The 25,998-nt window shown below is 55.2% G+C and overlaps 2 protein-coding genes across 2 annotated transcripts; both read left to right on the top strand.

The window, feature by feature from the left end:
* Nucleotides 1–240: 240 nt before the first annotated feature.
* Nucleotides 241–16,372, top strand: CERS1 (ceramide synthase 1). The gene is made up of 7 exons (XM_084614616.1): nt 241–547; nt 10,420–10,579; nt 11,066–11,246; nt 11,646–11,807; nt 12,636–12,783; nt 13,826–13,971; nt 14,967–16,372. Exons 1-7 carry the CDS (start codon nt 326–328, stop codon nt 15,007–15,009), a joined length of 1,062 nt encoding a protein of 353 aa, XP_084470742.1. The 5' UTR covers nt 241–325; the 3' UTR covers nt 15,010–16,372.
* Nucleotides 16,373–16,501: 129 nt separating this feature from the next.
* Nucleotides 16,502–25,926, top strand: GDF1 (growth differentiation factor 1). Its single transcript, XM_084614618.1, has 2 exons — nt 16,502–18,753; nt 20,782–25,926. The coding sequence occupies exons 1-2, from the start codon at nt 18,477–18,479 to the stop codon at nt 21,615–21,617; spliced, it is 1,113 nt and encodes a 370-aa protein (XP_084470744.1). The 5' UTR covers nt 16,502–18,476; the 3' UTR covers nt 21,618–25,926.
* The last annotated feature ends 72 nt before the right edge of the window (nt 25,927–25,998 follow it).

Consider the following 25,998-nt stretch of genomic DNA (forward strand, 5'->3'; position numbering starts at 1 on the left):
CTGGGATGCTTTTCCCTCTTGGGCCCTAGGGCCTGGGGAATTTCCCCTCAACTCGCGATAACCGGGCTGCTGGGGGGCTCTGTGCTGCCCTCGCCTCGCCCCTCCCGGCCCCACCTCTCCCCGGGCGCGCTCCAGGGTCGCGGCGGGCTGGGGGTGGCGCATCCCCGGGGCCCGCGCGCGCTGCTGCCCCCTATCTTCAGCCGCCGCCCGGAGCCTGCGCGCTGCGGGCAGCAGCTGGCCGCCGAGCGGGCTGCGGCGCGGAGGCTCGCCGCTGCCGGAGCCATGGGCCGGGGGCGATCGCGCCGCCTGTGACCCGGGGGCCGGGATGCCGCGGCCCGAGCCCATGCCCGGCTACGGGCAGCTGCTGCAGCGCGGCTACCAGAGCCTGGCGGGGGCGGTGCGGAGCTGCACGGACTGCGGCTGGGAGCTCTCCCGGCGGACCTGGGCCGAGAACGCGTCCCTCGCCTGGAGCGAGACCCTGCTGTGCCTGCTCTGTGCCATCGGCTGGACCTGGCTGCGCAGGGCCGCCTCCGGCTGCCTCTTTCGGGTCAGTCCCCGCCCGGCGGGCTGCGCTGCACGGGGAGGGGGCGAGGGGCTGCGCTGCACGGGGGAGCTGCGCGTTGTATCTTGCTACTCACCCCCCCGCCGGGGGAAGTAATGAGATTTACGTCTTGCAAAGGGAGCGAGTGGGGGCCGGGCGGGCTGCGGGGCCTGCCTGTCACTAACCTGTCTGCTAAATGCCCCCCCCCCCCCCGCCCGTGGCCCAAGGCTTAGTAGCCGCAATACGGGCTGACCTAGTTCAAGGGCTGGGCTGCTGGTCAGGCTCGAACTGGGTGATCAAGTGGCCGCCCAGGAAGGGAGAGGACGGGGACCGCCCCCCTGTGCAGAAGGGTCGCTCTGTTTGTGCTTATTGCACTGAAGAAATGTCATGAGATGGAAGCTGCCCCGTCTCCCCAAGGTGTGGGCCCTAGCCCAGGCGAACAGCCCCTGGCTGCCGGGTGTGTGTCAGAGGCTTTTGCTGGGCCAGGGGCGTTGACCCCACCCTTGCTGAGACTCTCAAGGCAAAAGAGATGGAAGATGCTGCGTCCTGGGTCAGGTGACAAGCCGGAGCCGTCAGAGGCACAAACCGGCGCTGATGGTGACGAGACAGTTTCCAGGGGCTGGGGGGCGTTGGCAGGGGGGGTCCTACCTGGAGACGTCTCCGCCGCGCTCTGCTTCAGCGTGGCTTGGCTCCCCCTGGGGAACTTGCTGTCTCCAGAGGCGATTTGCTGTGGGGTCACACAGGCTGCAGGGAGCAGCACTGTATTAATAACCATGGTCCATCCTCAGCCCAGTAACTGCTCTGGGCTCCTGTCCCCCCACCTCGCCATCGCACAGGGAGGCCTTCCTGACCGAGCCATTCGCTCGTGTCCTTGCTTGCTCTGTATTGAGTCACAGAGTGAAGCTCACCCTGGTGCCAAGACCTAGCACAAGGCCCAAAGTGCTCAAAATAAGGGTGAGGTAGGACTTCAGTAGCCTTGTGCTGCCTTTTTGTCCCTCTTCTCCCTGCTGCCCCGTTTGCCCGGAGCTAGGGTTGCCAGGTTTGGTTGGACGTATCCCTGGAGGTTTCATCACACCACATAAGCTTTAATGGAAGATTCGTCTTTAATTCCTGGGGGCTCCAGGACAATCCTGGCGGGTTGGCAACGGTACACGCAGCACCTGGCTATCTCTGGATACCACAGTGGCTAGGGGACTGGCTGGGAGACAGGACTCCTGGAGTTTAATCCCAACATGGTCACACAGTGTGATCTTGAGCAAGTCACTGAGCAACTGTCATTGTGCCTCAGTTTCCCCTCTGTAAACTGAGTGCCCCCTCCCCTTTGTAAAGTGCTTCCGGATCTGAGGGTGAAAAGTGCAGTAGGAGTGCTGTGCATTGTTGCTTAGCTGGTGCTCCATGGGTAATTGGCAGCTCGTGCTGACGATGGGGTACCATCCCTTGGTCCCGCTTGTTGTCACCGAAGCATGAGAAGGGATGAGCAGAGAGCCAGTTCTCGTGGCTACCTCGGGATTGTGCTGCTTTGCCTTGAAATACTGCCACAGAGTTTGATGTGAGGCTGAGATGGGAAACGGAGCCGTGGGAGGGTCAGTTTCCCATCTGTGGGCAGGAGGGGGAGGAAACGGCTTTATAAAAACATCCAAAGCCTGTGTGTGGTTCACGTGCTGGAGATTTAAGGGGGAAATTGGAGGGGCTGGCTCTTCCCGAAGAGCGTTGCCATTTTTAACGAGAGTTGGGCTGCATCTTGTGGCATCTATCTGAGCTGGAGGCTGTTCAGAGGAGGGGTCGTTCAACAGTAGGTGAGTTGAGGCTTTCTCCTCCTTCGTCACTCTCAGGACTCTTCCATCTGCTGCTTGCCTTTGGGAGTAAACTCCTTCCATGCAGTCACTCCCCAGTGTAGAACCCAAGTGCAGTTGTTCCTCTTTGCCGGTTGTGTTTGTCTCTGGCAATTAATCCTTTAACGTTCTCTCAGAGACTGAAAGGCTCATCCCTGTGAAATCAATTAATTCTTTGTGTCCCAAGAATGCCGCCTTACTGAGCATTAATCATTATATGTCATAGATCTCGGCACTTGGCCTGTAACTGCTATGCACCTAAAGAGGAAGTCACTTTCTTAGCAGGAGGACTTGAAGATTGTGGCTTAAAATGCATCTTCATTTAGCTCTGGCTGTGACAGATAGCTCTGAAAAAAGCTGCTTAAAGAAACACACCTCTTCCTGTTACATGCATCACCTGGAGCACCCATTGTTTTCACTGGGCGTTTAGAGTGTGCAAGGAGTGCAGAATCTAGGTTCCCAATGTCTTTAGAGGGCTCTGGTAACATAGCATTTATTTGTAGGCCATGCCCTTGCTCCGTAATATATCAGAGAGATTGACTGGAAGAGAGGTAAAGTGGGTGGAAGGGGGAGGGACAGCGAGTGGGCTGTGGAGGATGGGGACTAGCATGGACTTTAGCTGTTGCAATTGTCAGATTTGTATCTGTATTGTCCATGTGGATTTTCCAAAGTGATCCTTGAAATGAAGATAATTATTTTGCCCGTTGCACTCTTGGTATCCAAACTGCAATATCCAACTAGGAAGGTGGGATCGTTTCTGTCCAGGAAAGAGGTGAACTCAGTCAGCTGAGCTCTGGGAACCAGCACATGTCAAACCAATCTAACATCCTTCTTTGACAGGGTGTCAAACCTGGGGCTAGGGAAGAAGCAGTAGATGTGATCTATCTCAACTTTAGTACGGCTTTTGATACCATCTCACACGACCTTCTCATAAGCAAACTAGGAAAACATAGCCTAGACAAACTTCTTGTAGGTGCATGCACAACTGGTTGGAAAACTGTACTCAGAGAGTAGCTATCCATGGCTCACAGTCAAACTGGAAGGGCATATCAAGTGGGGTCCCCTAGGGATCTGTCCTGGGTCTGGTTCTGTCCATAAATGATTTGGATAACGGCACAGAGAGCACACTGATAAGTTTGTGGATGAAAGCAAGCTGTGAAGGGTTGCAAGGACTGGATTAGAATTAAAAATGATCTGGACAACTGGAGAAATGGGCTGAAATAGAGTGAAATTCAATAAGAACAAATGGAAGGTACTACACTTAGGAAGGAACAATCAGTTTCACAAATACAAACTGGGAAATAACTGTCTAAGGTGGAGTACTGCCGAAAAGGATCTGGGAGTTATAGTGGATCACAAGCTAAATATGAGTCAACAATGTAATATTGTTGCAAAAAAGCAAACATCGTTCTGAGATGTATTTCTAGAAATGTTGAAGGCAAGACACAAGAAGTAATTCTTCTGTTCTACTCAGCACTGATAAGGCCTCAGTGGGAGTATTGTGTCCAGTTCCGGACACCAAGCTTCAGGAAAAATGTGAACAAATTAGAGAAAGTCCAGAGAGCAACAAAAATGATTAAAGGGCTAGAAAGATTGAAAAAATTGGGTTTGTTCAGTCTGGAGAAGGGAAGGTTGAGGGGTGACAGAACAGTCTGCAAGTATGTAAAAAGTTAAGAGGAGGGTGATAAATTGTCCTCGATAACCTCTGAGGACAGGACAAGAAGCAATGGCCTTAAATTGCAGCAAGAAAGGTTTAGGTTGGACATTAGGAGACACTTCCTGTCAGGGTGGTTAAACACTGGAACAAATGAGCTCGGGAGGTTGTGGAATCTCCATCATTAAACAACACCTGTCAGGGATGGTCTAGATAACACTTAGTTCTGCCTCAGTGTTGGACTGGACTAGAGGACCTCTCGAGAGCCCTTCTAGCCTGACATTCCTATGAGCGATCAGTTCGGGCGGGGTCCAGGGGACAGTTTTCTCGACCTGCGGGGCGCCCATGAGAAAGCGGGAGAGGAAATGTTTCTTGTCTGGTGTGGCGTTTCTGTAGCCTTCTGCTTCTTCTCTAGGAAATGGAAGGAATCTTCATCCTCCGTTAGTGTCAGTGGCAGGGCCTGGCTGCTGAGTGTCTCCTGGATGTGTCTGACCACAAGCAGGTCTAGTGAGATGACCAGGCCAGGCCAGGCCTAGGCCTCCTCTCTGTCCACTCTCTCTCCACCCCATACAGTCTCTTTGGTGGCCCTCACTCAGCTGGTCTGTGGAAGGCTGCTGTCCTGGTGGGGAGCAAGCCCTCCTGAGGGAGCAGCTGCTGCCAAAGGCCTGGAGGAGCTGGAGGAGTTGAGCAAAGCATCAGCCTATGCCGCACTAAGTGACATTAATTTAATAGCCCAACGGGAAGCCAGGGCTGTGCCCGTCATGCGGTTCTCTGTACCCAGCATAGGGCAAGGGTGTCCTGCCTTGATGAGGGCACTTGACACAGTGCCTGTACTAGATGCTCCTAGATGTACTAGATACCATCAGGCCTGTACTAGATGCTCCTCTTGCAAGCAGGCCCAGGGGCTGTGCACGGATGTAAAGGAGGGCAGAACAGGGCTACTGTTGGCTTTGTGGCCAGTCGTGCATCGGGGGCTGGTACTAGGGTGCAATAGAAAGAAGGAGCCCTCGAGTGGTCCTTTTATTATTATTTTTTTTTAATTAAAAAAGAACCCCACTGGTGAAGGTGGAAAACTAGCTGCTGTGAGCTAAAATCCAGGGAACATCCTGTGAGAGAACTGACCCAGGCTAAAAGCAGGCAGTATTTGGGGCACATTACCAGAGAAGGAGCGTGAGAAATCCCGGTCTGGAGAGAAAGCTTGAAGATGGGATTGAGAGACTCTCGTATTCTGGTGCTAAAACCAGAGCAGATCCTAGATAGACCCGTGGAAAGGGTGGACCCGCAAGCTCTCCTTCTGTTCCCGCTCTCTTTCAGGGGGCATGGAGCTGCTGTCTCTCAGATGAGATATAAAACCTAGGTTCCAACCACTTAGGGCTCTTAAAGGCCCCGTGGTATTTTCCACAAGAATTAGAAGTATTGACCCCTGGGTCCTGGCCAACATGAATACCTGACCCTGCCTCGCCCATTGCACCTTGTGAAGTTTGTCAGATATTCTCCTCCGAAACTGCTGTCTGGCATTTCTGTGCAGCTGCTACACGCCTTCCACCTCGTGGCCCAGATGCGGCTGGTTGATCCCCGGGTGGTTCTAAATTTGCAGAGCGCTACAACGTGCATTGCAGTGAAAGGTGCAAACAGAAAAAAGGCTTCCATGCAACTTACACAATGTGGCTTGCGAGCCTGAAAGCCTCCCTTGGTGCCGTGAATGGATGGTGGCCACCTAGGCTGGGATGCAGCATTCGCTTCTTCAGGCTCCCCGCTCTGCTGGCTTTTCTAGTGAAGTGCTTTGTGCCTCAAAGAGCCAGATTCTCCCCAGGCCCCAAAACATTCACGGGAGTGAGTTCTCAGTCCTGCTTTCCTCCTGAGGTTGCAAGGCCACTCACAGCAAACCAGCAGGCCAACCCTCCAGCAGTAGTTGCCTTGGGAGCCATGAGCAGCCTGGAGTGCTTCCTTCCTGCAGTGCCCATGAGTGTGAACTGCTCCTCGGCCCTCTCGGGGTGAAGAGAGCAGCTCTCCTGTGCCCGGACAGTGGTGCCCTCTCGCTCGTGTGCCGTAGCCGCCATGCGCAGGCCTGTGAAGCCACGAGGAGAAAGCCACAATGGGCCGTTTCTTGTGGAAGAGAATGAAGCCATTTTCCTTGGGTTCCAGGGCGGGGGCTGGGTTTCACGTGCTGTGTCAGCGTTCAGGCAGGAGCTGAGCCGTGCTGCTTGGGAGGCTAATCAGCCCCCACAGGGTGCAGGAGGGAGCTGTGCCTGGCCTCCCGAGGGTGCCCGCTCCAAAGGCTGTTCTCTTCTGTGTGCAGACGCGTGAGCGAAGGGGAAATGGCTTTTAATGATTTGTGGGAACTGTCATGATATTTCTCACTGTGTTTTCGAAAGCCTTCACAGTACTCCAAGGAGGCAGGTGAATGGTATCTCTGTTTTCCAAGTGGGGAAACTGAGGCACAGAGCAGCTCAGTGACTTGCCTAAGTCCATAGATAGTGTTGGTGTCAAGAGCAGGATGAGACCGTTGGGGGGCCTCAGGCCTGTGCTCAGACCACACCCCTCCCTAGATTGTTTAGCGAACGCCTTAGCGGGGCAGCTGGTTCAACGGGTATTATCTTCAGGTTTTGGGGACCCATTTCTCTGGGTAAAAGGGGGGTGCAGTCGTGTTTCATTTTCCTTCCGCTGACCCTGTGAGACCTGCACCAGATGCGTAGCGAGGAAACCACTCCAGTGTGCCCCAGAATTCCAATCGTCGTCCTGTGGCATGTTCCCCACAATCCTAGAAGAGAGTATCCTGGGGACCAGTGAAGCTTGGGGGATGCCCAGGCAGGGGCGTTGTAGCTTGGGATTAAGGGGCAGCAGCAGGGCATGGGGGAGGCCCAGGCCTGTAAGCAATAAGGGTGCTGTGGTAGGGCTGTGTGTGGGAGCCAAAGCCCTGGCCGCCAATGGAAACCTGTTACTCTGGTATCTTCTACCGTGGGGAAAGCAAAATCCATTGAAAGCTGCCAGTTCCCAGGACCTGAGGGCACTGGGTGCCAGGCACTCCCTTTCATTCCTCTGGAGACCTCTTTGGGCTCAGGAAAGACACAGCACAGCTGGGACTTGACTAGTCTCTGGGCTCGGTAGTATGATTCTCCTTCATTAGCAAGCCTCGATTCATAACGCATCGTTGAACATTGGTCGCAGGGCTGGGGGGACTCGGGGGCTGCCTCTTTCTAAGTTTCTTCCATGGCAGATTTGAAAGGACCCTGTCAAATCCCATCCCTCTAGCACTGGAGATGATTACGAGAGAGAGAGGGATATTTTTAATTTCCTTTTCACCCTGGAAGTTTCTGAGGCCTCAGTGAAGTCTTGATCCATTTCATGTTTCTGTTTGTTTTCACTTTCTGGTTCCCAGGGTTGGAGTATGGAGTAAGATGTGTTCCTGGAGCCGGCACTGGGGGGAATGCTGCAGAAGACCGTTTATATCCCCCCGCCCCACCCCTATTTTCAGTTTGGGGATGTGGGGGAGCAGTGAGGAGGTTCCCAAGCCAAAATCTTGCATCCAGCTTTACAGCACTGGCCCTTTAAATGCAGCCACATTACATCACTCACCAGAACCTGGGGCTCTTTCAGCCAGAGCCCGCAATGCATTGTTCCTGCTGCAGCACCCGTTGCTCAGCAACACGGGCATCGCTCTGTCATTGCTATGGCAACAGCAGCGGGCTGATGGCAGAGAGGGTCCCCCCACCCCCACATGCGCCCCACCCCAGAATGAAGAGAAGGAATTGGTGACTGCCTGGCGTGGCAGTGGGAGCCAGACTCCTGCTTCATCATTCGTGGGCTGGTTGGCTGCGTGCAGGACCTGCTGATGCACATCGGGGTGGGTGGCCTCAGCATGCCCGTCTAGGCTGTGGGCAGCCAGATCCGGGGCTGCCCCAGCGACCAGCATCCCCTGGTGTATTATTCAGAGGCAGTAATTTTACCCCTCCTTCTCCTGGCCTCCTCCAGCCCTTCTGCGTAGGGTCTGGACTCTGTGCAGCTCTCCGTGTTCTGCTGTGTCCCACCCTCATTCTGCTACGCATCTCACCCCAAAGCCAGCTGCTGCCTGCGATTTCACAGAGGGCTCTGTCTAGAGACAGCATGGGCAGGTCTCGGTCTGGGGTGCTCAGTTCAGGGTCAGAGTTCGCCATGCAAAAAAGCGTGGGAGTCTTCACTGGAAACAGAAGGGAGAGGAACAGCGTCTGTAGGGGGCTTGCCCCTGCTCTGGAGGTTGGATTTCCTCCTTGGCTGTAGGTGGCGATTCCACCGTACCCTCCCTGATGTGGCGACAGCCTCTTCCTTCTGAGATCCCAGAGCCAATTCTCTCTCTGCCTACTTCCCCGGCTCCATAGTGTCTGAACGCCTCAGCCTTTGATGGGTTTGTCTGCAGCCCCCCTGGGAGGTAGGACAGTGCCACTGTCCAGTTGTACCAATAGGGGAAACAGAGGCAAAGAGAGACAAGGGAGGCAGCCCAAGGGAGGCAGCCCAAGTCTCCTGCACCTCTGCCATGATGATCAGTGGGCCAGCCAAAGGAAGGAACTAGGCTCTCAGGTTCTCTGCCCAGTCCCTGCTCCATTAGCACATGGGGTCTGCTCGCGAGCTGAGCTGTCTCCAAATGGGGCTTATTTGAGCTCCCTTCTGGATTGCATTTTATGGAGCCACAAATAATTCCTGGCTTCCAGGGGTTGGGACTCCCTGCCAGTGCATTCTTCACCCTCCCTTAGTGCAGCCCCTCCCCCTGCTGCAGTGTGGTGCTTTGAGTGGGGCAGCCCTGCCCTGCATGCAGGATCTGGGGGTGGGCAGGGGCTGATGGAGGCACAGACGGAATGGCTGGGGGCGGGGGGGGGGAGTTGCGGGATCTTGCCAGTTTCAGGCCATTCTCTGGACTTGGGTGTTGTAAAGCTGGTGCTTCCACCCCGGGAGCAACTGGTGCTGTGAACTCGTCAGCCTTCCGCGTTTGGAAGGGAGCCTTTTGCATGCATCTCTCTCCCCTGTCATGCGCAGAGAGGGGCAAGCGGCTAGGCCAGCCACCTCCACTGAACAGCTGGGGTCTTAATATAACCAAGGAGCCAAGCCACCAGCTCTGGAAATTGCTGCTCCGGGGAAGGGTATGGTTACTTGGCAGGCATTTTATTTCCCTCGGGAGCTCATCCGGTGTTTCTCCGTGGCACGCTCTGCTCAGCATGGGCCTTGGTGCATTATCCATTTGTCGGGGAGTAACCGAGCCAGACGCCTACTAGCTGTCCGCTCCCCCAGCACGCACTACCCCAGACACGCCCTTGCTCCCACTTCTCACAGGAGTGATGGTGTCTGCGACTCCAGGATCTTCCGTTTGGCCCAAGCCCCTATCAGATGTGAAGGTTCTTTTGCACACGCTGGCAGCCCATTCACAGGGCACTCAGGTCACCTTACAGCCTCACCCCCTGGGTTTCTTAGTGCAGACAGGACTCTGGATTTATTAATTTTGAATTCCCTCCCTGGTTGCAGAAGGCTGACTGGGGCCAGCCCTGCTCCTCAGGGAGTGACCCTGATGGGCATATGGAGGCTGCGTGCCTTTGGCTTTTGCTTTCTCCACTGCACAGCTCCTGCTGTGGCCAAATCTGAGCCGGATGGAAACCTGAGCTTTCTTTTCTCCCGCTCTAGCTGCCTGCCGGGGCTCCCTTCCCACCCTCCCTCACCCTCCTGGAGCAGTGGAAGGAGCCTGAAAAGTTTGGGCAGGTTAAGTCAGGTTCTGGTCCCTGTTTTCACTCCTTTCTGGTGGAGAGCAGGGGGCTGGAAAGATTCTTTACGAATGTTCTTCCCGTCTGTTTGTTGCCAGAGAAGTTCCAGGACCATGAAGTCTGGTTTTTCCTGGTGTGGTGGAGAGTCCTGTCAGTGTCCCACCGTCACTGAGGCTACAGGGGGCATGGATATTGCACAAAGACGTCCTTTCGCCCACATGTTCATTAGGCATCTGAGTTAACGAAACCACAGTATTTGGGGCAGTCAAGCGGAAACTCCCGTCTCCATCCCGTGGTTGTGTCCCTCTCCTGTGAGCTGTGTCACTGGTTCCCACAGTGCACGGGGGGAATCCCAAACTCCTGAGCTCAGCGACACCGGGCATCTCAGGCTCTGTCCTGTGGCTTGTGTTTGGGGGGCATGAAGCTGAGCCAAGGAGCTGGCCTCAAGGACTTTTTGCTGAGTTATAAACATGGCACCCCAGCCCCTGGACCTGAGTAGCCCCCTTGTGCCCTGGGTGTGGGGACCTCTGGAGCCAGGTCTGTGTGTGCAGAGGACTGGGGGGAGCTGCAGTGAATCTCCCAGAGCTGCATCCTTGCTATGCGGCACAGTCCGGGGGTGCTGCTCTCCTCCTCCCTGAGCCCTGCATCTTGTCCCCTCTCTCCCGGCAGCCGTTCGGGGAGTGGTGTAACCTGCAGCCAAAAGACGCTGCCAAGATGCCCGAGAGCGCCTGGAAGCTGCTGTTCTACACGTTGTCCTGGTCATACAGCGCCTACCTGCTCTTCTTCACTGAGTACCCCTTCTTCCACGACCCGCCCTCCGCCTTTTATGGTACATAAGCGCCACGGAGAAGAAGCTCGGATGCTAATGCCCAGAAGGCAGGGATGGTGCCCCTGGCCTCTCTTTGCCAGAAGCTGGGAATGGGCGACAGGGGACGGGTCACTGGATGATTCTCTGGTCTGTTCATTCCCTCTGGGGCACCTGGCCCTGGCCACTGTCGGAAGACAGGACACCGGGCTAGACGGACCTTTGGTCTGACCCAGGCTGGCCGTTCTTATGTTCTTAACGGATCAGCATCTCCAATGGTCAAACAAAGGAGCCGATGTCGAGGGCAAATCCGTAGATTAAGCTCCCCAAATCACTTTCCTTGTGATGCCAATGACTTGTGAGCTCAGGAACTGTCCATGAGCGTGCACTGGCCTAGCCCGTGGGACCCTGCTCCCCTGGGCAGTGCTCCAGCGCTCTGAGCATGCTGGACTGGCTGTGGGGGCAGGTGTCCGTGCAGGGCTCACGCAGGGATCTCCGTGCTGCTCCTAGGTTGGGAGAAGGGTATGGATGTACCCACCGACATTGGCATCGCCTACTTGCTGCAGGGCAGCTTCTACGGACACTCCATCTATGCCACTGTGTACATGGACGCCTGGCGCAGGGACTCCATAGTCATGCTCATCCACCACGTGGTGACACTGATGCTCATCGTCTTCTCCTACACGTTCAGGTGAGCACCCCCCGGCCCCGTCCGGCCGCATCCCACTGCCCTCTGCCCACAGCGCGCTCGCATCTGTGCTGGGCAGCCGCTGGGCAGCCACCGGGCAATGCAACAGCCACTCCACACCCAGCTACGGCTCACCCTGCCTCTGGGCTCCCTGAGAGGGACTCGGAGCTTGTCCCTTGCTCTGAGCTGCCCCGCAGTGCTCCAGTTGGCCCCAGTGCAACCCCCCAGCTCTAATATGGTCCACCCGGTGCCAGGCCATCCAGCACTGTCGGTCTGCATTTCCTGGAGCCTGCAGCTCCGATACACTCTGGCCCTGGCATAGGCGCACCGCCGACCCCTGACCTGATGTGCACGGCCCGGCTCACAAACACACAACGCGCGCTCGGTCCCTTCTCCCGGCAGGTTCCACAACGTGGGGATTCTCGTGCTCTTCCTGCACGACATCAGCGACGTGCAGCTGGAGTTCACCAAGCTCAACGTCTACTTCAAGCACCGGGGTGGGATCTATCACCGGCTCAACGACGTCATCTCCGACCTCGGCTGCCTCACCTTCAGCATCAGCTGGTGAGCTCCTGCCCCTGCCCCGCTCCAGCCCCCATCCCCGCCCCTCCCTGGTGCCACCTTGTCATTCCCAGTGGCCCGGGTGTTTAGGTTCGCCTGGGGGACGTGGCCATGCTGTGAGCTGGCTGGGCTGGGGGGCCCCTCCTGCGGCCGTGGAGATGATGGTGATCTCACACACAGAACATGGCCACACCAGGGCAGGCGGAAGGAGGAGCTGGCTCCAGGCCCCTTCACAATCCAGCTCTGGCAGCGAGAGTGGCTCAGTGTCAAGGAGGGGAAGGGAGGGAGACGGGGTCCTGCTCCCATCACAGCCCCTCTTGGGCCAAGGCAGGGACAGGGGGACAGCCAGCCAGCAGGAAAACCTTGGTTGGAAGCCAGGGACCAGCGGCTGGTTCAAGTGCTTCATCCCAGTACTTGCCTCTTTTCTCCCTCTGTCCCCTGGCACTGCCATGCGGGGGGCAGGAGGGCAGGGACACACTGTCCGGACATAGACCCGAGGTGTGTGGAGGGGCAGACGTGCCATTGATGGGCTTGTAGCAGCAGCTTGCGGACCTTCCCCTCTGTCCCAGGACAGTCTCTTTACTGCGTCACCCCACTTAGCAGCCACCCTCAGGGTCTGAGACGCGCCTGCCGGCCACAGGTGGAAAGCCCCTCAGTGACTTCGTGAAAATCCAGCCCTCCTGCCAGGAGACAGCCAGATATGGGGCAAGGGGCTAGATCATGTTGCCTGGAAGCGTGTGGGGGGGATGCTCATCCCTGGGCCCCTCTCTGGGGGGCTCCCCTCAATGCCACTCAACCCCCCCCCCCCGCCCTCTGTGTCTGTCCTGGCAGGTTCTGGTTCCGCCTCTACTGGTTCCCCCTCAAAGTCCTCTACGCCACCTGCCACTCCAGCCTGCAGTCTGTGCCCAACATCCCCTTCTACTTCTTCTTCAACGCCCTGCTCTTCGCCCTCACCCTCATGAACGTCTATTGGTTCCTGGTGAGTAGGGGCGGCTCAGGGCCCCCCCACAGCCCCTGCTGCTGGGGGGCCGAGCTGGAGCCCCTGGGGGCACGTGTGGTTGGGGGGGAAGGGGAGGGATGGAAGCACAAGGTAATGCAACCCCCTCCCCCCCCAGCCTCCTCCCTGCTGGAATTCCCACCGCCTGGAGGGAGCATGAGCACTAACAGCCGCCGCGGGGCGTTTCCTGGGGCTCCGGACCCTGATGGGAAGAGCTGGAGATGGACGGGGGAGAGAGAGGCTGTCAGTGCGGGGACGGGGGAGTGAGAGCCGGGGCAGGGACTGCTGTCTCCCAAAGGGGTCCCATCAGCCAGGCTTCCCCAGAGCCCGCAAGGCAGAGCTGGGCTTGGCGTGGGGGGAATCAGGACTAAGGCCTGGGCAGGAGGCTGTGCTTCTCCGTCCGGTCCTTACTGCATGGCTGCTGCCTGCTTCCCTCCAGCCTCCCTGTGGGCCGAGGGTCCCACAGCTCCTCCCAGCCGTTGGGGAACTGGGGACGGGGCTGGGGCAAATCTTGGAGTCTTGTGCTGGGCAAATCGATTTGGGGGTGGGGCTGCAGCTGGGGCATGATGGGTAATTTGTACTCAGAGCACTCTTCAACCCAGCTCAATTGGTTTGGAGCTGTGCCCCCCTCCCCCCCGCACACCTATTATCTTGTGCATGTGGGTGTGTGTGGGGGCCGTGTCCATTGATCCTGGCCCCAGTCTCAGCAGTGGATCTCCAGCATGGGGGTGGGAGGCGGTGTCTTTCTGGGCTCCCTTCATCTGCTGCTGGAATCTCCCGCTATGTCCCCCAGGATCCCACTCCCTCTGCTCCCCCCTCCAGGCACCGGGCTCCCAGCCTGGCATGCTCATTCCAGGAGCCCACTAGCCCAGGGAGTCGCTGCTTTCAGACCAGCCTCCGGGGACAAGCGGGGCAGCCCCCAGGGCAGAAGTTAGCTCCAGTTAGTGGGTGAGTGTGTTGGGTGGGAGGGCTGAGTAGGGACCGTAGCCAGTGGGGTCATTGCCTGGTTCCTGTCCCTCCCCAGTACATCGTCCTGTTCGTGGCCAAGGTGCTGACAGGGCAGATGCAGGAGGTGAACGACGTGCGTGAGTACGACCTGGAGGAGAGCGAGAAAACCACAGGGCCCCGGAAAGTGGGCGAACTCCAGCTGCCCAAATCCTGGAAAGAAGGGTGAGCAGGGGGCAGGCCCAGCGCCCCCCAGTGGGGAGAGGGGGCAGGGACACAGCAGCGAAGGAGGCTGGGAATGCTGCGGGTGGGTGAGGGAAATGTTCACTATGGATAAACCCCCATCGGGTCCCGGAGTCCTGGGAACAACGGGGCCTGTAAGACAAGACACTTCTCCACGTGCTGGGGGTCAGTGATGGGGCTGCAGGGGGGTGAGTCTGTGCCAGGTGAGAGCACAGGGGCTGGATCCCTGGCTACAGGCCATAAACTGGTTGCTGGTGGGGTCAGGAAGGAATCATCTGTCTGCCTGTCTGTCTATCTGGCCATCTCTCTGTCCCTTCCCATACACCTCTATCCATCCCTCCCTCCCACCAGTCGCTCATGCCTGGCCCCGCTGCATTGTAGCGGGGTTCCCCTTGCACCTGGCGTTGGTGGAATGGGCTGAGGGTCTTGTCCAGCCTGGTAGGAGGTGGCATGCCAGACATGATGGGCTGATGTGCTGGCCCCCCACCTCATTCATAGATTCATAGATATTTAGGTCAGAAGGGACCATTATGATCATCTAGTCTGACCTCCTGCACAATGCAGGCCACAGAATTTCACCCACCACTCCTAAAAAAGACCTCACACCTATATCTGTGCTATTGAAGTCCTCAAATTGTAGTTTGAAGACCTCAAGGAGCAGAGAATCCTCCAGCAAGTGACCCGTGCCCCATGCTACAGAGGAAGGCGAAAAACCTCCAGGGCCTTCCAATCTGCCCTGGAGGAAAATTCCTTCCCGACCTCAAATATGGCGATCAGCTAAACCCAATCATTCCTTGGGTCACGCTCAAACCTGCGGCGTGCTCCCATCACATAGGATCGAGGCTGGGTCTACGTGGAACGGAGGGACATGTGGGTCTGAGCTGCGGGGTGACCCCAGGGAGGGGGTAAGTGATGGCCAGGAGGAGGGGCTGGTCCAAATATGGGGGCGTCATTTTCTGCGGTGGTCTCTTTCGCAGGAAACACCTGAAGAACGGGCTGATAAAGGACAAACGGTTATAAGGGAACCGCTGTTGACTGGGCAGCCTCTGGGGACTGACCCGGGGCCCTCCACAAACCCAGTGAAGGAGAGAGCCCTGTGGAGAAGGCATGCAAGACCCCAACCCCCCTCAACCTCTGCCTGGAGCTGGGGAGCAGCTGGCAGCTGACGGAAACAGTCCACTCCTCTCGGCTCGGCTCTGGCCAGGCTCCAGTTGATCCTGACGTGGTTTCTGGAGCCAGTTTGCACTGGGCACCCTGCAGGCTGTTGGACGGGTCGGCTGAGATGGGGGGTGGTTTTCCTAGTAAGGTCCAGGTCAGATATGGAACTTGCTTTCGGTTACCTGGGATCTCCCGTGCCACCCCCACCCCTTCGCCATCCTCCCTCTCTGTGATTTCCCCAGACCTGGCAAGTTGTGGGATCCCAGGCAGCTCTTGTCTCTGGAGCACTGACTGAGGCTGTGGAGCGGGTGAGGGGCTCGAAGCAGGGAGGCAAACGCCTGTGCCCCTTCGGCACCAGTGTCCCAACTGTTTGTAGCTTGCAAACAGGGAATGGCGACATACCGTTAGGGAGACGTGTTGTGCTGCTTTGAGCCCTGCTGTAAGTGCATCCGGGGGTTACTCCACAGAGCAACCCAAGCCCCTGCCTGGAACCCACCCGTGCCAGAGCCTGGAGGATTCTCCCAGGAGGTGCAGCGGGCAGCAGCCTCCTGAGGCTGATCAGACAGGCCTGCTGTCCAGCCCGCTACTCCTTTAGCCCCTTAGGAGGCCAGTGCCTGGGATCAGAGAGATAAGGGACAGCTGCTCCCTCTAGGGTCTCCTGCCTTGATGAATCCTCTGGCCTGAGAAACCTTCTCTGGCTAAAACAAAGGACTCACTGAAGCCCTGAGTGATGCGGTTTTCCAGGCCGTGCCAGTTCTGAGCTTTGCATCCTGCAGGCTGGGCTGCGCTGCGTGCGTTTCCGCTCAGTGGGAAAGAAACCCTGTGGAATTTTGCACACATCCCTCCCCCTGGATCTGGACTCATCCCATCACAATACTACGGCAGTGTCGGCCCTGTGCCCGCTGCCTGCTCCTCTCTGAGGGACCTAACTCCAAGCCAGGGGGACAATAGGACACTGAAGGGAATTGCAGCTGGCCTGCCAAGGGTTAATCCAAACTGGCAGGGGGTGAGGGGCTGCTTGTTTTTCCTGTCCCTTGCTTAGATGCAAACCCCAGATATTATGCTGCATAAGCCACAAAGAGACTCCCTGGAAAGCATCTGAGACTGGGAGGTAACATAAAAACATGACCCAGGTTGTTAGAAATCCCCCAGTTCTGGCTGGGTCTGCCAGTCTCCCCCCAGCCAGCCGAACTAGACAGGACAGGAAATTAAACATCCCACCCACTGTGTGCTTCTGTTCCCTGACTTTCAGACTAGGTTTTGCATGGGGTTCAATGGGGAAACAAATACTGTAGGGCCTGATCCTGCTCTCATTCCTTGTGGTGTAAATCAGGAGAGACATCAGGGGACTGCAGATGGTGTCTAACCAGCAGGAGTGTTAAATTTGGTAACTTGTAGTTCAAGCAGGGCCTGTGCTTTAAAAGCAGCTGGCTGCTCTAGGGCCCGTTAGCAGCTGCAGCTGTGCGAGCAGGCAGGTTCAGCGAGGAGAGGCAGGGTTGAATACTGACGCGTGGCTGACCCAAATGCTGGGGCAGGCCTGGGCGTCGTGCGGCCGTTGCTGCAGGGTTCTCTGGCAGGTTTCCTAGGGATCAGTGTCCTGCTCTGGACAGATGAGTTGAAGAGTCAGGACAGAGCCAGCTGCAGCAGGACCACTTGTGTGCTGGTTAACTGGCCCGACTCTCTTGGGGATTGAAGGGCCAGTCCACACTGGCCCTGCACCGTGCATCGGCAGTTACACCTGTGCAAGAGTGGCTGCTGGGTCAGAACCGTCCCCTTGCCACCAGCATGCCCACTTTGCACAGGGGTGATCGCGGGACCAGGCAGGGCAGGGCCAGGATGGGGCGTTGAGTCTGCAGCCAGCTTAAATGTTTAGTCTGGTTAAACAATAGACCCACTGATGCAGATGCGGCCAAAGCTCAGCCCAGGAACTGCAGCCCCCAGCTTGCAACGCTCTATTCCTGAGGGGCCAGGCCTGGGCTCGGTGGGATGCAGCAAGCGATGGGCTGCTCCCTGCATTGTAGCTGGAAATGGCAGCTGGATGGCTTATTTTCCTTTTATAATTTAATTCCCGCACTCCACTGATTAGCTCCAGTCACAGGGTGCTCCAGGGCCTGGCCAGGGCAGGGCTGGCACGGGATGAGCAGGCTTTGTTGTAGATACCGGGTATGTCTTTCGCTCTGCAGGGAACCAGTTGACAAGGTTGGTGTGGAAGTTAACAGCCCATCAGGTTGGATGGCAGGGCTGGGGGAGCGACAGACAGTCAGGAGGTGCCATTGGTGGGGGATGGGGATGTGGGACCCTGATCACTGCAGAATTGTGGATCTCAAGGGAGGAAACTTCACACATGGCCGTCTCCTTCCCCAAGGCACCAAGCCGACACCCAGACAGGCTGGGTGCCTTACAAGTGTGGCAGGAGAATGGCCTCATTCCTGTCTCCAGGGAGGGTTTGATGGTGGGCAATGCAGGGAGGAGATGAGGTGGGGGGCTTTGTGTGCTGATGCCCAGGAAAGGCCAGTCTGGAAGCCCCCAGTGCAGGCTACGTGGGACAGCGCAACCCGCCTGCCCTGGTTTAGAGGTGATGCCAGAGCACAGCTCTGGCCTAGCTAGGGTCTGGCCATTGCCCCTGTGAGCACCTGGCCAGCTGGCTCCTATGCAGCCCCCTCCCACTCTCCGTCCGCCTGCCACATGCAGCGGCCACGGTCCCCCCATCTCTCTCCTGCTCTGGGCTGCTGTCTTCTCAGTGGGGTGCACTGGAAAGGCCCGGGGATGCTCGGTGAGCTACAGCCAGCATAAGGCCTCGAGGTGGCTTCACGCTGCAGCCGGAGATGCAAAAACCCTCCATCGCCCCCCCACCCCACGCCCTCCCCCAGCCATGGGGCAGCTGAGCCAGCATCAGGGCAGCCCTGTCCTGCACTCAGCTGCTTTCCCTGGGGGTGACTGTGTGGGGGTGGCCCGGGCAGGGCTAGGTCAGTTCTGCCCGCTCAAGGGCAGCACATCCCGTGCATGGCCCAGCCGGGCAGGGGTGAAGCCAAGGGCAGGTGGTGACAGGCAGCCCCCCCCCCCAAGTTTAGCAGAAGACGGAGGCTGTGCAAGGCAAAGCCACCGCCCCTCGGGCTCCAGAGGGTTAATGGGCTCCCTGGCCTGGGGGCTTGTTCTCACTCCCCTGCCCAATCCAGGGATGCCTCGCTGTAACCGAGCCCTCGCCAGATCAAAGGCTCCAGTCGCGCAATCAACACCCCCCTCTTGCCTGGTGGCTGCAGACGCCCTCGGGAGAGCCGGGCTCCGGCACTGCGCTTTGTCTGCCCGGCTCGGCTCGGCTCGGCCCAGCCATGGGGCCGGCCCCTGCCAAGGCCCGGTTTGCAGCTGGCCTCCTCTGGGCGCTGCTGGGCGCGGCGCTGGGGAGCCGGCTGGAGCTCCCGCTTTTGAAATCCCTGGGCCTGAGCGCCAAGCCGACCCCCAGGGCCCCGGCCCCGGTGCCCGCCGTGCTGTGGCGGATCTTCCAGCGGCGAGCGCTGCCCTCCCCCGGGGACACGGCGCCCGGCCGCGCCTGCAGGGTGGAGGAATTTAATGTCCCGGGGAACATCATCCGTGTCTTCGCTGACCAAGGTACAGAGCCTCCGGGATGCTGGTTTGGGGGCCAGCCCGTCTGGGGTTTCTTCCTCACCCCCGGCTGCGGGCGCCTTGCCCCGTCGGGGAGCCTTTGCGTCAGGCCGAGTGGCGTTCGCTGGCGAGAGGCAGTGGGGGCCAGTGGTCGGAGCAAAAGATTGGGCCCTGGGACTCCTGGGGTCGAGTATCAGCGCTGCGCCTGACTCGCTCTGCAAGCTCAGGCAGGTCGCTGCTCTGTGCCTCAGTTTCCCCAGCCCTAACGTGGCAAATAATCTCTCCAGGGTGAGAGGAGTAGGAACGTTTGTGAGACACGTTGGGATCCTGCAGGACAGTGCTAGGGCGACCAGATAGCAAGTGTGAAAAATCGGGACGGGGGTAGGGGGTAATAGGCCTCTATAAGAAAAAGCCCCAAATATCGGGACTGTCCCTATAAAATCAGGACATCTGGTCACCCCGAGCTGTGGCTGAGTTGTACCTCCACCCTTGCCCGCTTCCTCTCACATCCTGGGAGGGACTTTTTCTATGACTGGCGCTTATCTAAAGAAACCACCAGGACAGAAGACGCTGGGGATGTGATTTCAGTGCCCTGTAGTGCACGTCCCCGGAGCACTGTCCTGGCCCTGTCTGATACCCACCCTTCAGTTCTGTAATACTCCTAAACGGAAGGGCCCTTATTTCCCATAAGCATCAGGCCTGCACAGATTTTAAAGGAACTGGGGACAGTGGGGCTGGAGTTACGGTTCCTTAGCTGGGTGCGATTAATGCAGCTGCTGCGTCTCCAGTGGCTTCACTCAGGTTTGCATTCTTGTCTTCCAGTTAGGGCAGAGAATGCAGCAACGATTGAGCGCCCAGCGCGCTGGGGCCTGGCACAGCACCAAGGCCTGACTGGGTCTCTCTTTGAGCCTGTGGCACTGGCTGCAGGCCTGGCTCCCACCCCATCATTTGATCCTTGTACCTTAGCTGGACTTGCAGCATCTCCTGCTGTTTGAGCCCGGGGCCTCTCCGGGCCCTTCCCCGTTGTTTGCTAGACCTTAGGCTGAGGCCCCACTAAACTCGCTTCTTTAGTGATCTGTTGTTTCCAGGTGAAATCAGGGTCTGAGTCCAAAGGGCCCAGCAGACCGGTCCTGTTCTAGCAGTTCTTGGTACAGCAGCACCAAAATGAGCAGGACCTTCTGCACTCCGTGCTGTGAAGGAGGCAGGTGTTATCCTTCTCTTACAGATGGGGAAGCTGGTCTAGTCACTCTCCTAGGATCAAACAGCGAGCGGCAGAGAACCCACGAGTGCTGACTCCCAGTTCTATTCTTCAGCCACAAATTCAAACTACTCAGCCCCAAAGCTTAGGCAGACCTTTGCCTCTGGTGCTGGCTCTGGCTTGTTACTCTTGTGCAGTCTGCCACTTTCTCTTAGCCAAGCAGCTTTCACCCAGCAGCAGGGACTCGTGGATAATTATTGCCATGGGGAACCTCTGCTGTGGTGAAGCTTCCAGATGATGCCAGGGTAGTGGGAGCCTCGCGCCCCAGCAGTGACTGGCTGAGGGGGCAGCTGTATCTTTAAAATATATGTCCTGAACCAGGGCCCAGTGTGTGAGCGAACTCTCTGGGTTGCCTGTATCCTCTGGGGGGCAGAGAAGCACGCCCCTCAGCTCCCCACCCGCAGCATGGAGTGGGATCGCATCCTCCTTCCTCGCACTGATCAGAGGGTGGGAGTGAATCTGTCAGACTCGTTCTGCTCCTCAGGAGAGCCCTGACTTTGCACTGGGAGAGTCGCAGAGCAGAGCTGAGTGTGGACACGGACAGCGTGCGGCATCCAGGCGCAGGCTGAGCCAGGAGTGTAGTTGATGGTCAAGGCAGGTATTGGGGAAGTGAAGTTTGCCCACTTCTCATCTGGGGAATGAGGAGTTCAGGTCAGGTCAGGTTTATCCACTTCCTTTTTGGCTGCTTTGCTACTGCTCTGAATCTCAGTGTGTGTGTGGGGAGGCCCCTCCTGCTCAAAGAACGAATGCCACCTCCTCTGTTTTCCTTCCCTCAGGCCACTTCATTCACAGTGGGGAGCCCAAGACTTTCCTGTGTCTGGAGAAACGTCTGTACTTTAATTTCTCTGTGTTGGAGGAGGGGGAGCAACTGACAATGGCTCAGCTGGAGATCAACTTCAGCCACAACTCCTATCACACTTCCAGCGGCAGGCAGGTCTTTGAGCTGCGGCTGTACCAAGCCCTGCAGATGTCTCTGCGGGGAATGCCCTCCCACATGTACAGCCACAAGCTGCTGGGGGCGCAATCCTTCGCGCAGCTGCACAAGTCCCTCCTCTTCAGCCTGACCGAAGTGGCAAAGGGCTGGAGAACCCCCAGCAAGAACCTGGGCTTGATCCTGGAGATCTCGGTGGGCAGCGGGGACAGCGCCTTGGCCTTGCCGCCCCGAAGGCTGCAGAACCTCTGTGCCAGCATCGACTCCTTCCTTGCCACCTCGCTGTTGGTGGTGTCCCTCAATCAGAAGCAGTGCCAGGCCTCCAGGAAGAGGCGAAGCTCCTATTATACCCCGGTCACTCCAAGCAACCTCTGCAAGCCAAGGCGGCTCTACATCAGCTTCAGTGACGTGGGCTGGGAGAACTGGATCATCGCGCCGCAGGGATACATGGCCAACTATTGCCTCGGGGAGTGCCCCTTCCCGCTGACGGCAGAACTCAACAGCACCAACCACGCCATCCTCCAAACCATGGTGCACTCCCTTGACCCAGAAGGAACCCCCCAGCCCTGCTGCGTCCCAGTGAGGCTGTCCCCCATCTCCATCCTGTATTATGACAACCATGATAACGTGGTGCTGAGACACTATGAGGACATGGTGGTTGATGAGTGTGGCTGCAGATAATGGAGCTGCTGATCGAGATGTGAATAGGAAATCGAATGGGTCTCAGAGAACGGTCAACGGCTGGAGTAACTGGGATTTTTGGTTGGTGTAATAGGTCAAAACGTATTAAATCTCCTTCATGTGGGTGGGTAGGGACCCTCCCTTCCATCCCTTGGTGCAGTTAATGGCGGAACTACCCCTTTGATGCATAGTGGCAAAATGCAACCTCAAAGGGGAAGCTCTTGACTTCTGGCATCAAGAGGATAATGCAGTTTGGGATTCTAATGTAAGGCTGATTGGCTGGAGGCATCAGGCTTCCAAACTCCCACCTGCTGGTGGTTTCATCCACCTGGAGCCTTGCTGGGAACCTGGTGAAATCTAATGGTGATAGTCTGAGCCTCCCCACCTCCCTCCTCATGCTGCCCCAGTGCTGAGCAGAGGATGGTGGCACCAGCTTGTTAGTCCCTGCACTCCTCTCCCTGTGCCGCCTTCCTCGGTTCTGACCTGGAGGCACTGGTGTATGGCTGGAGCTGGTGCCCATGACATTGAAGAATGAGATCTGCTGGCTCTTCAGTGCCCCATAGGCCCCGCACCCTTAGCTTGCCCACGCTGGTAGGAACAGCAGCACCGTCCACCATTGCTCTAAGGAGCAGCTCAGCTGGAGCCTCAGCTTCTTGAGCTAAGTGGCGTGAGTTTAGCATGGATTTATTTTTCCAGAACAGGAAGACAATTTGGCTAAATTCTGCCTTCTTTCCAGTGAGTGAAGAAACGACCAGGCCTTTCTCCTCTACTGGGCTGCACTGCAACTAAAACATCACCTCTGCCTGGAGCCTGCTAACGCATTGCTCTTGAAAGGGCATTACTAGTACCAGCTATTAGATGCCAGGGCAGAGAAGGACAGTGGGGCCTGGGGAAGTGAAGTGACATGTTCTCAAAGTGAGAGAATTCTCACTGGAACATCCTAGCAATGTAAAACACACCTTTTTGTGGTGAAGACATAGCCTAAGAGGTCAGGCTCTGGCTTTTGAATAATGCAAGAAGCCTGGCTTGGAAAATTTGGCCTAAATTTGTTTTTTAAGGAGCCATCAATTTTCGGTGTCCAACTTGATGGAGGGGTGCTGACTTATTGCAGGAAAAAAAATCCCAGTGGCCAAACTATTTCAAAACAAATTTAAAGAATCAATGAATTGTCTTTAAAGTATTACGTGTTACCTACTGAGTGTGAATCTAGTCGATAGCTGGGAATCAGGCAGATAGCTGCAGAAAGCAGTAGAAAGATGAATAGACAAGGTCTCCTTTTAAAAAAATGTTTTCACCTTGATTGTCAGAGTTCTCTCAGTAATAGGGACAGAAAACTATTCCCTGCCTCCTAATAATTATCTTAAGCTATGTTGCACTAGATAAGCAGCCAATACCTAAACAACATCCTAGTAAATAAATATGGGGGGGGGGGTGTAGAGCAGTGGCTTGCGCAATTATGTAATGCACTAGCCTGGCACCCATGGAGCAGTGAGGACTTGGCTCAGTGAAAGTAGCTTAAGAGTCATTTTAGCATGATTCCAGCTGACTCCATAAGGGTTTAACACTATTTGTAGCAGGACCTGTGGCTACTTAAGTTCTTTACTTATTGCACTGTTGAAACAGATTGTGCGTGTTAAGGCATCAGTGGTATGTCCAATAGACCTCTTGGACTAGCAATGGCATTGTGAAAGGCAGGTCAAGTTTGCTATATTCAAGTCAGTTGCGTGAGGAACCTCTCTCTCTCCAACACCCTATGAATGAATTGCTGAAGCTGCCTGTCCTTCAGCTGAGAGGTAGGAGATGAAAAACAGGAAAAGGGATGACTTCTTAGTACAGAATTTCACAGGGATCCTTCAGAGCTGCAATGCTCAGCCTGAAGTCCAGAGGAGCTGGGGCAGTTGAAGTTTTAGTAGGTCTCCACTTACACTACCATGAGCCAGCACTGTTCTGAAAGTAAATCAATCAGTTTATTAGCTAGGGCTAAGGGATAGGTGGCTGAGGGATGGCCTGTTTTCTTCGAAGTGGAATTCATGTTAAAAGAAGATTGGGAATGTTTGAAGTCTTAAAGTAGCCATGCTTGAAGCCTGGGCAAAGTTGCCAGCTTATTCCAGTCTTTAAAGTCATCAACCACAGCTGCTCAACTGAAGCCATCATGTGACTTGAGTAATCCCTACCAGTGCAACTTTCCTTCCCTTCCAGCTGAAAACTTCTGAAATCTCCCCCTTGCACTGAAGTGTTCCTCTGTGACTGAATTTTAGACAAGTTACCATAGCAGGAACCGCCCACCCTCCACCCCACCTTCCAAAGGCACCAAGCACTGAACCTCCCCCTCTCCTGGTGTAGCTAAAAGAACATAGCAGTTGCTAGCTACCGCTACTTTACAAGTCACAGGGCCCTACGCTTTAGATCTGTGCACAGTGGCAACCTCTGTGTGTGGATGTCAAACTGGAGCTCAAAGTAAAGTTTTGCCTTTCAGTGACAAATACAGGACAATTATTTTAATCGCAGTGTTTTTTTGGGGGAAGATAAGCAGCAGCAAGGAATCTGAATTAGACTTGGAACTGTTTTTTAAATGTCAGTCAGATTGAAACTAGTGGAGACTTGTTTTTTTTGTATCTACCTTGTAATGTGTCTTGATAGAAAGGTTTCACTAAGTATTAACAGGAAAGACCTTTGTCCCTATGGGGAAATGAAAAGGTTTATCCACTTATTTTAATTAATTTGCAAAGACAATGTCCTTTCCCTACCCTACACAATGAATGTGTTGTGCTAATGGATATACCCAAATCTTTGTTGAACAGGAGCAAGTAAGGCTGAGTACTTTAAGGCTACCACAGTTCCAAACAGGTGACCTACTATTATGCACTAACATTTTCAGGTACCCTCTGCACCGCAGTTTAGGAAGATAACTGATTCACAGACATAGGCTACTGTGGTGTTCTAAGACATTTTACCCCCTATTATTCTGTACAGTGAAAAAGAACTGCATCAAAATCTAGCATCTAATTCCTTTATTAAATGTTTGATGCTAGTCAGATTAGTGACTGGTTTATAAGAACTACCAATTACTCAAATTTGTAAAATATTTAAGATGTGGCTAGCCAACTTGAGTTTAAGAAATCTGTCAATTTCTTCTGAAAAAAAACTAGAAAGTAACAGTGACAGGCTCAAAAATCTGATCTGTTAGTGTTTTTCTTTTTAAATACTTACCCTCACCTCTTAATGTGGAGTTAATTCCTGGAATTAAACAAACTTGAATTTCTAAGAAAGAAAAGGAATTTTAGCTTTTGTTATACTGAGTGTTTTGAAAAATTAGTCTACAGCAAATTAAGGAACTCAAAGCTCAGTTCATTTAGGCCACACTTGTGAGGGAGGTTTTTGCTTTCCATCTAAATCTTCACTTGCATTTACCAAAGCACAAAGAGATGGATTAATGGGCTCTGTCCTATCCACCGTGCAGTCCAAACAATTAGAGGATTCTCACGCTAGCAGGGAAAGACAGCTATAACCATGTGCAATACTTTGTGGACCAGAGTGGACACATGAAATAACTACTTCAGTGATCACAGCCCCTGTGAAGATGCCAGTGCACTAACATGAAATATGCTCATAACATCAGCAGCCTGCTAAACTAAGCTGAGCTTGTGCTTCAGTCAGAAAGCAGTGTGAAAAAGTTTACTGTATTTGTACCTTAAATAGTGCTACTTTCAAATGCTTGACTGCTGTACCAAATGCAGTTGGTGGTGTCAAGACTGGGTTTATCAATCTAAACTATTAAGTCAGCATGTGTGAGCTGAACTTTTTATTAAAAGGACTTATTCAGTCACTATGTTGTTTCAGATTTACCACCAGAGCCATGATCAGAGCAAATCTGAGTTTTGATGAGTGACAGCTGCCCACTAAACATGCAACTTGAAAGGGGGTCAGATGAAAGCCTTAAAAGGGTCTTGCCGTTACTTCCAATGGGTTTTATGCAAGGAAGTATTCCCAGCCTGGAAGAAGTAAGCTCTAGCCATCAGTATTAAAAAAAATCAAGCTCCTCTAACAGCCTTTCATAAAAAGGGGAACTGATTACTGCCATATAACCTATGTAACATCAATGCATGGGCACAGAATGCCTCAGTGGGTTTCTAAACATTCCTATGGCATGCACATCTGGACAAGACCCAAAGGAGGGGGTACAGGTGGGGTACTTACCTTTAACCAACTTTTCACAGTTCATTTGCTTATCCATGTATGCTATAAACACACCACACTTTTGTACTAGTATGTGTTAAAATGTAATAAACTTGAAGTTTATACCATCAAACACTGGGCCAAATAGTCACAAATATTGTTTTTAAAAGGTCCAAAATGGTTCCTGAAATATAGGTCCCAGCTT

The sequence above is a fragment of the Lepidochelys olivacea genome (genome assembly GCF_965140295.1).
Source record: "Lepidochelys olivacea isolate rLepOli2 genome assembly, chromosome: 25".
Lineage (NCBI taxonomy): Eukaryota > Metazoa > Chordata > Testudines > Cheloniidae > Lepidochelys > Lepidochelys olivacea.

Bases quoted from the DNA above. Each gene is read 5' to 3' on its own strand.
- GDF1 (XM_084614618.1), top strand. From the start codon at position 18,477: ATGGGGCCGGCCCCTGCCAAGGCCCGGTTTGCAGCTGGCCTCCTCTGG. The intron at 18,754-20,781 runs GTACAGAGCCTC...TCCTTCCCTCAG, and splicing joins CCGTGTCTTCGCTGACCAAG to GCCACTTCATTCACAGTGGG.
- CERS1 (XM_084614616.1), top strand. From the start codon at position 326: ATGCCGCGGCCCGAGCCCATGCCCGGCTACGGGCAGCTGCTGCAGCGC. The intron at 548-10,419 runs GTCAGTCCCCGC...CTCTCCCGGCAG, and splicing joins CCTCCGGCTGCCTCTTTCGG to CCGTTCGGGGAGTGGTGTAA. The intron at 11,808-12,635 runs GTGAGCTCCTGC...CTGTCCTGGCAG, and splicing joins CTCACCTTCAGCATCAGCTG to GTTCTGGTTCCGCCTCTACT.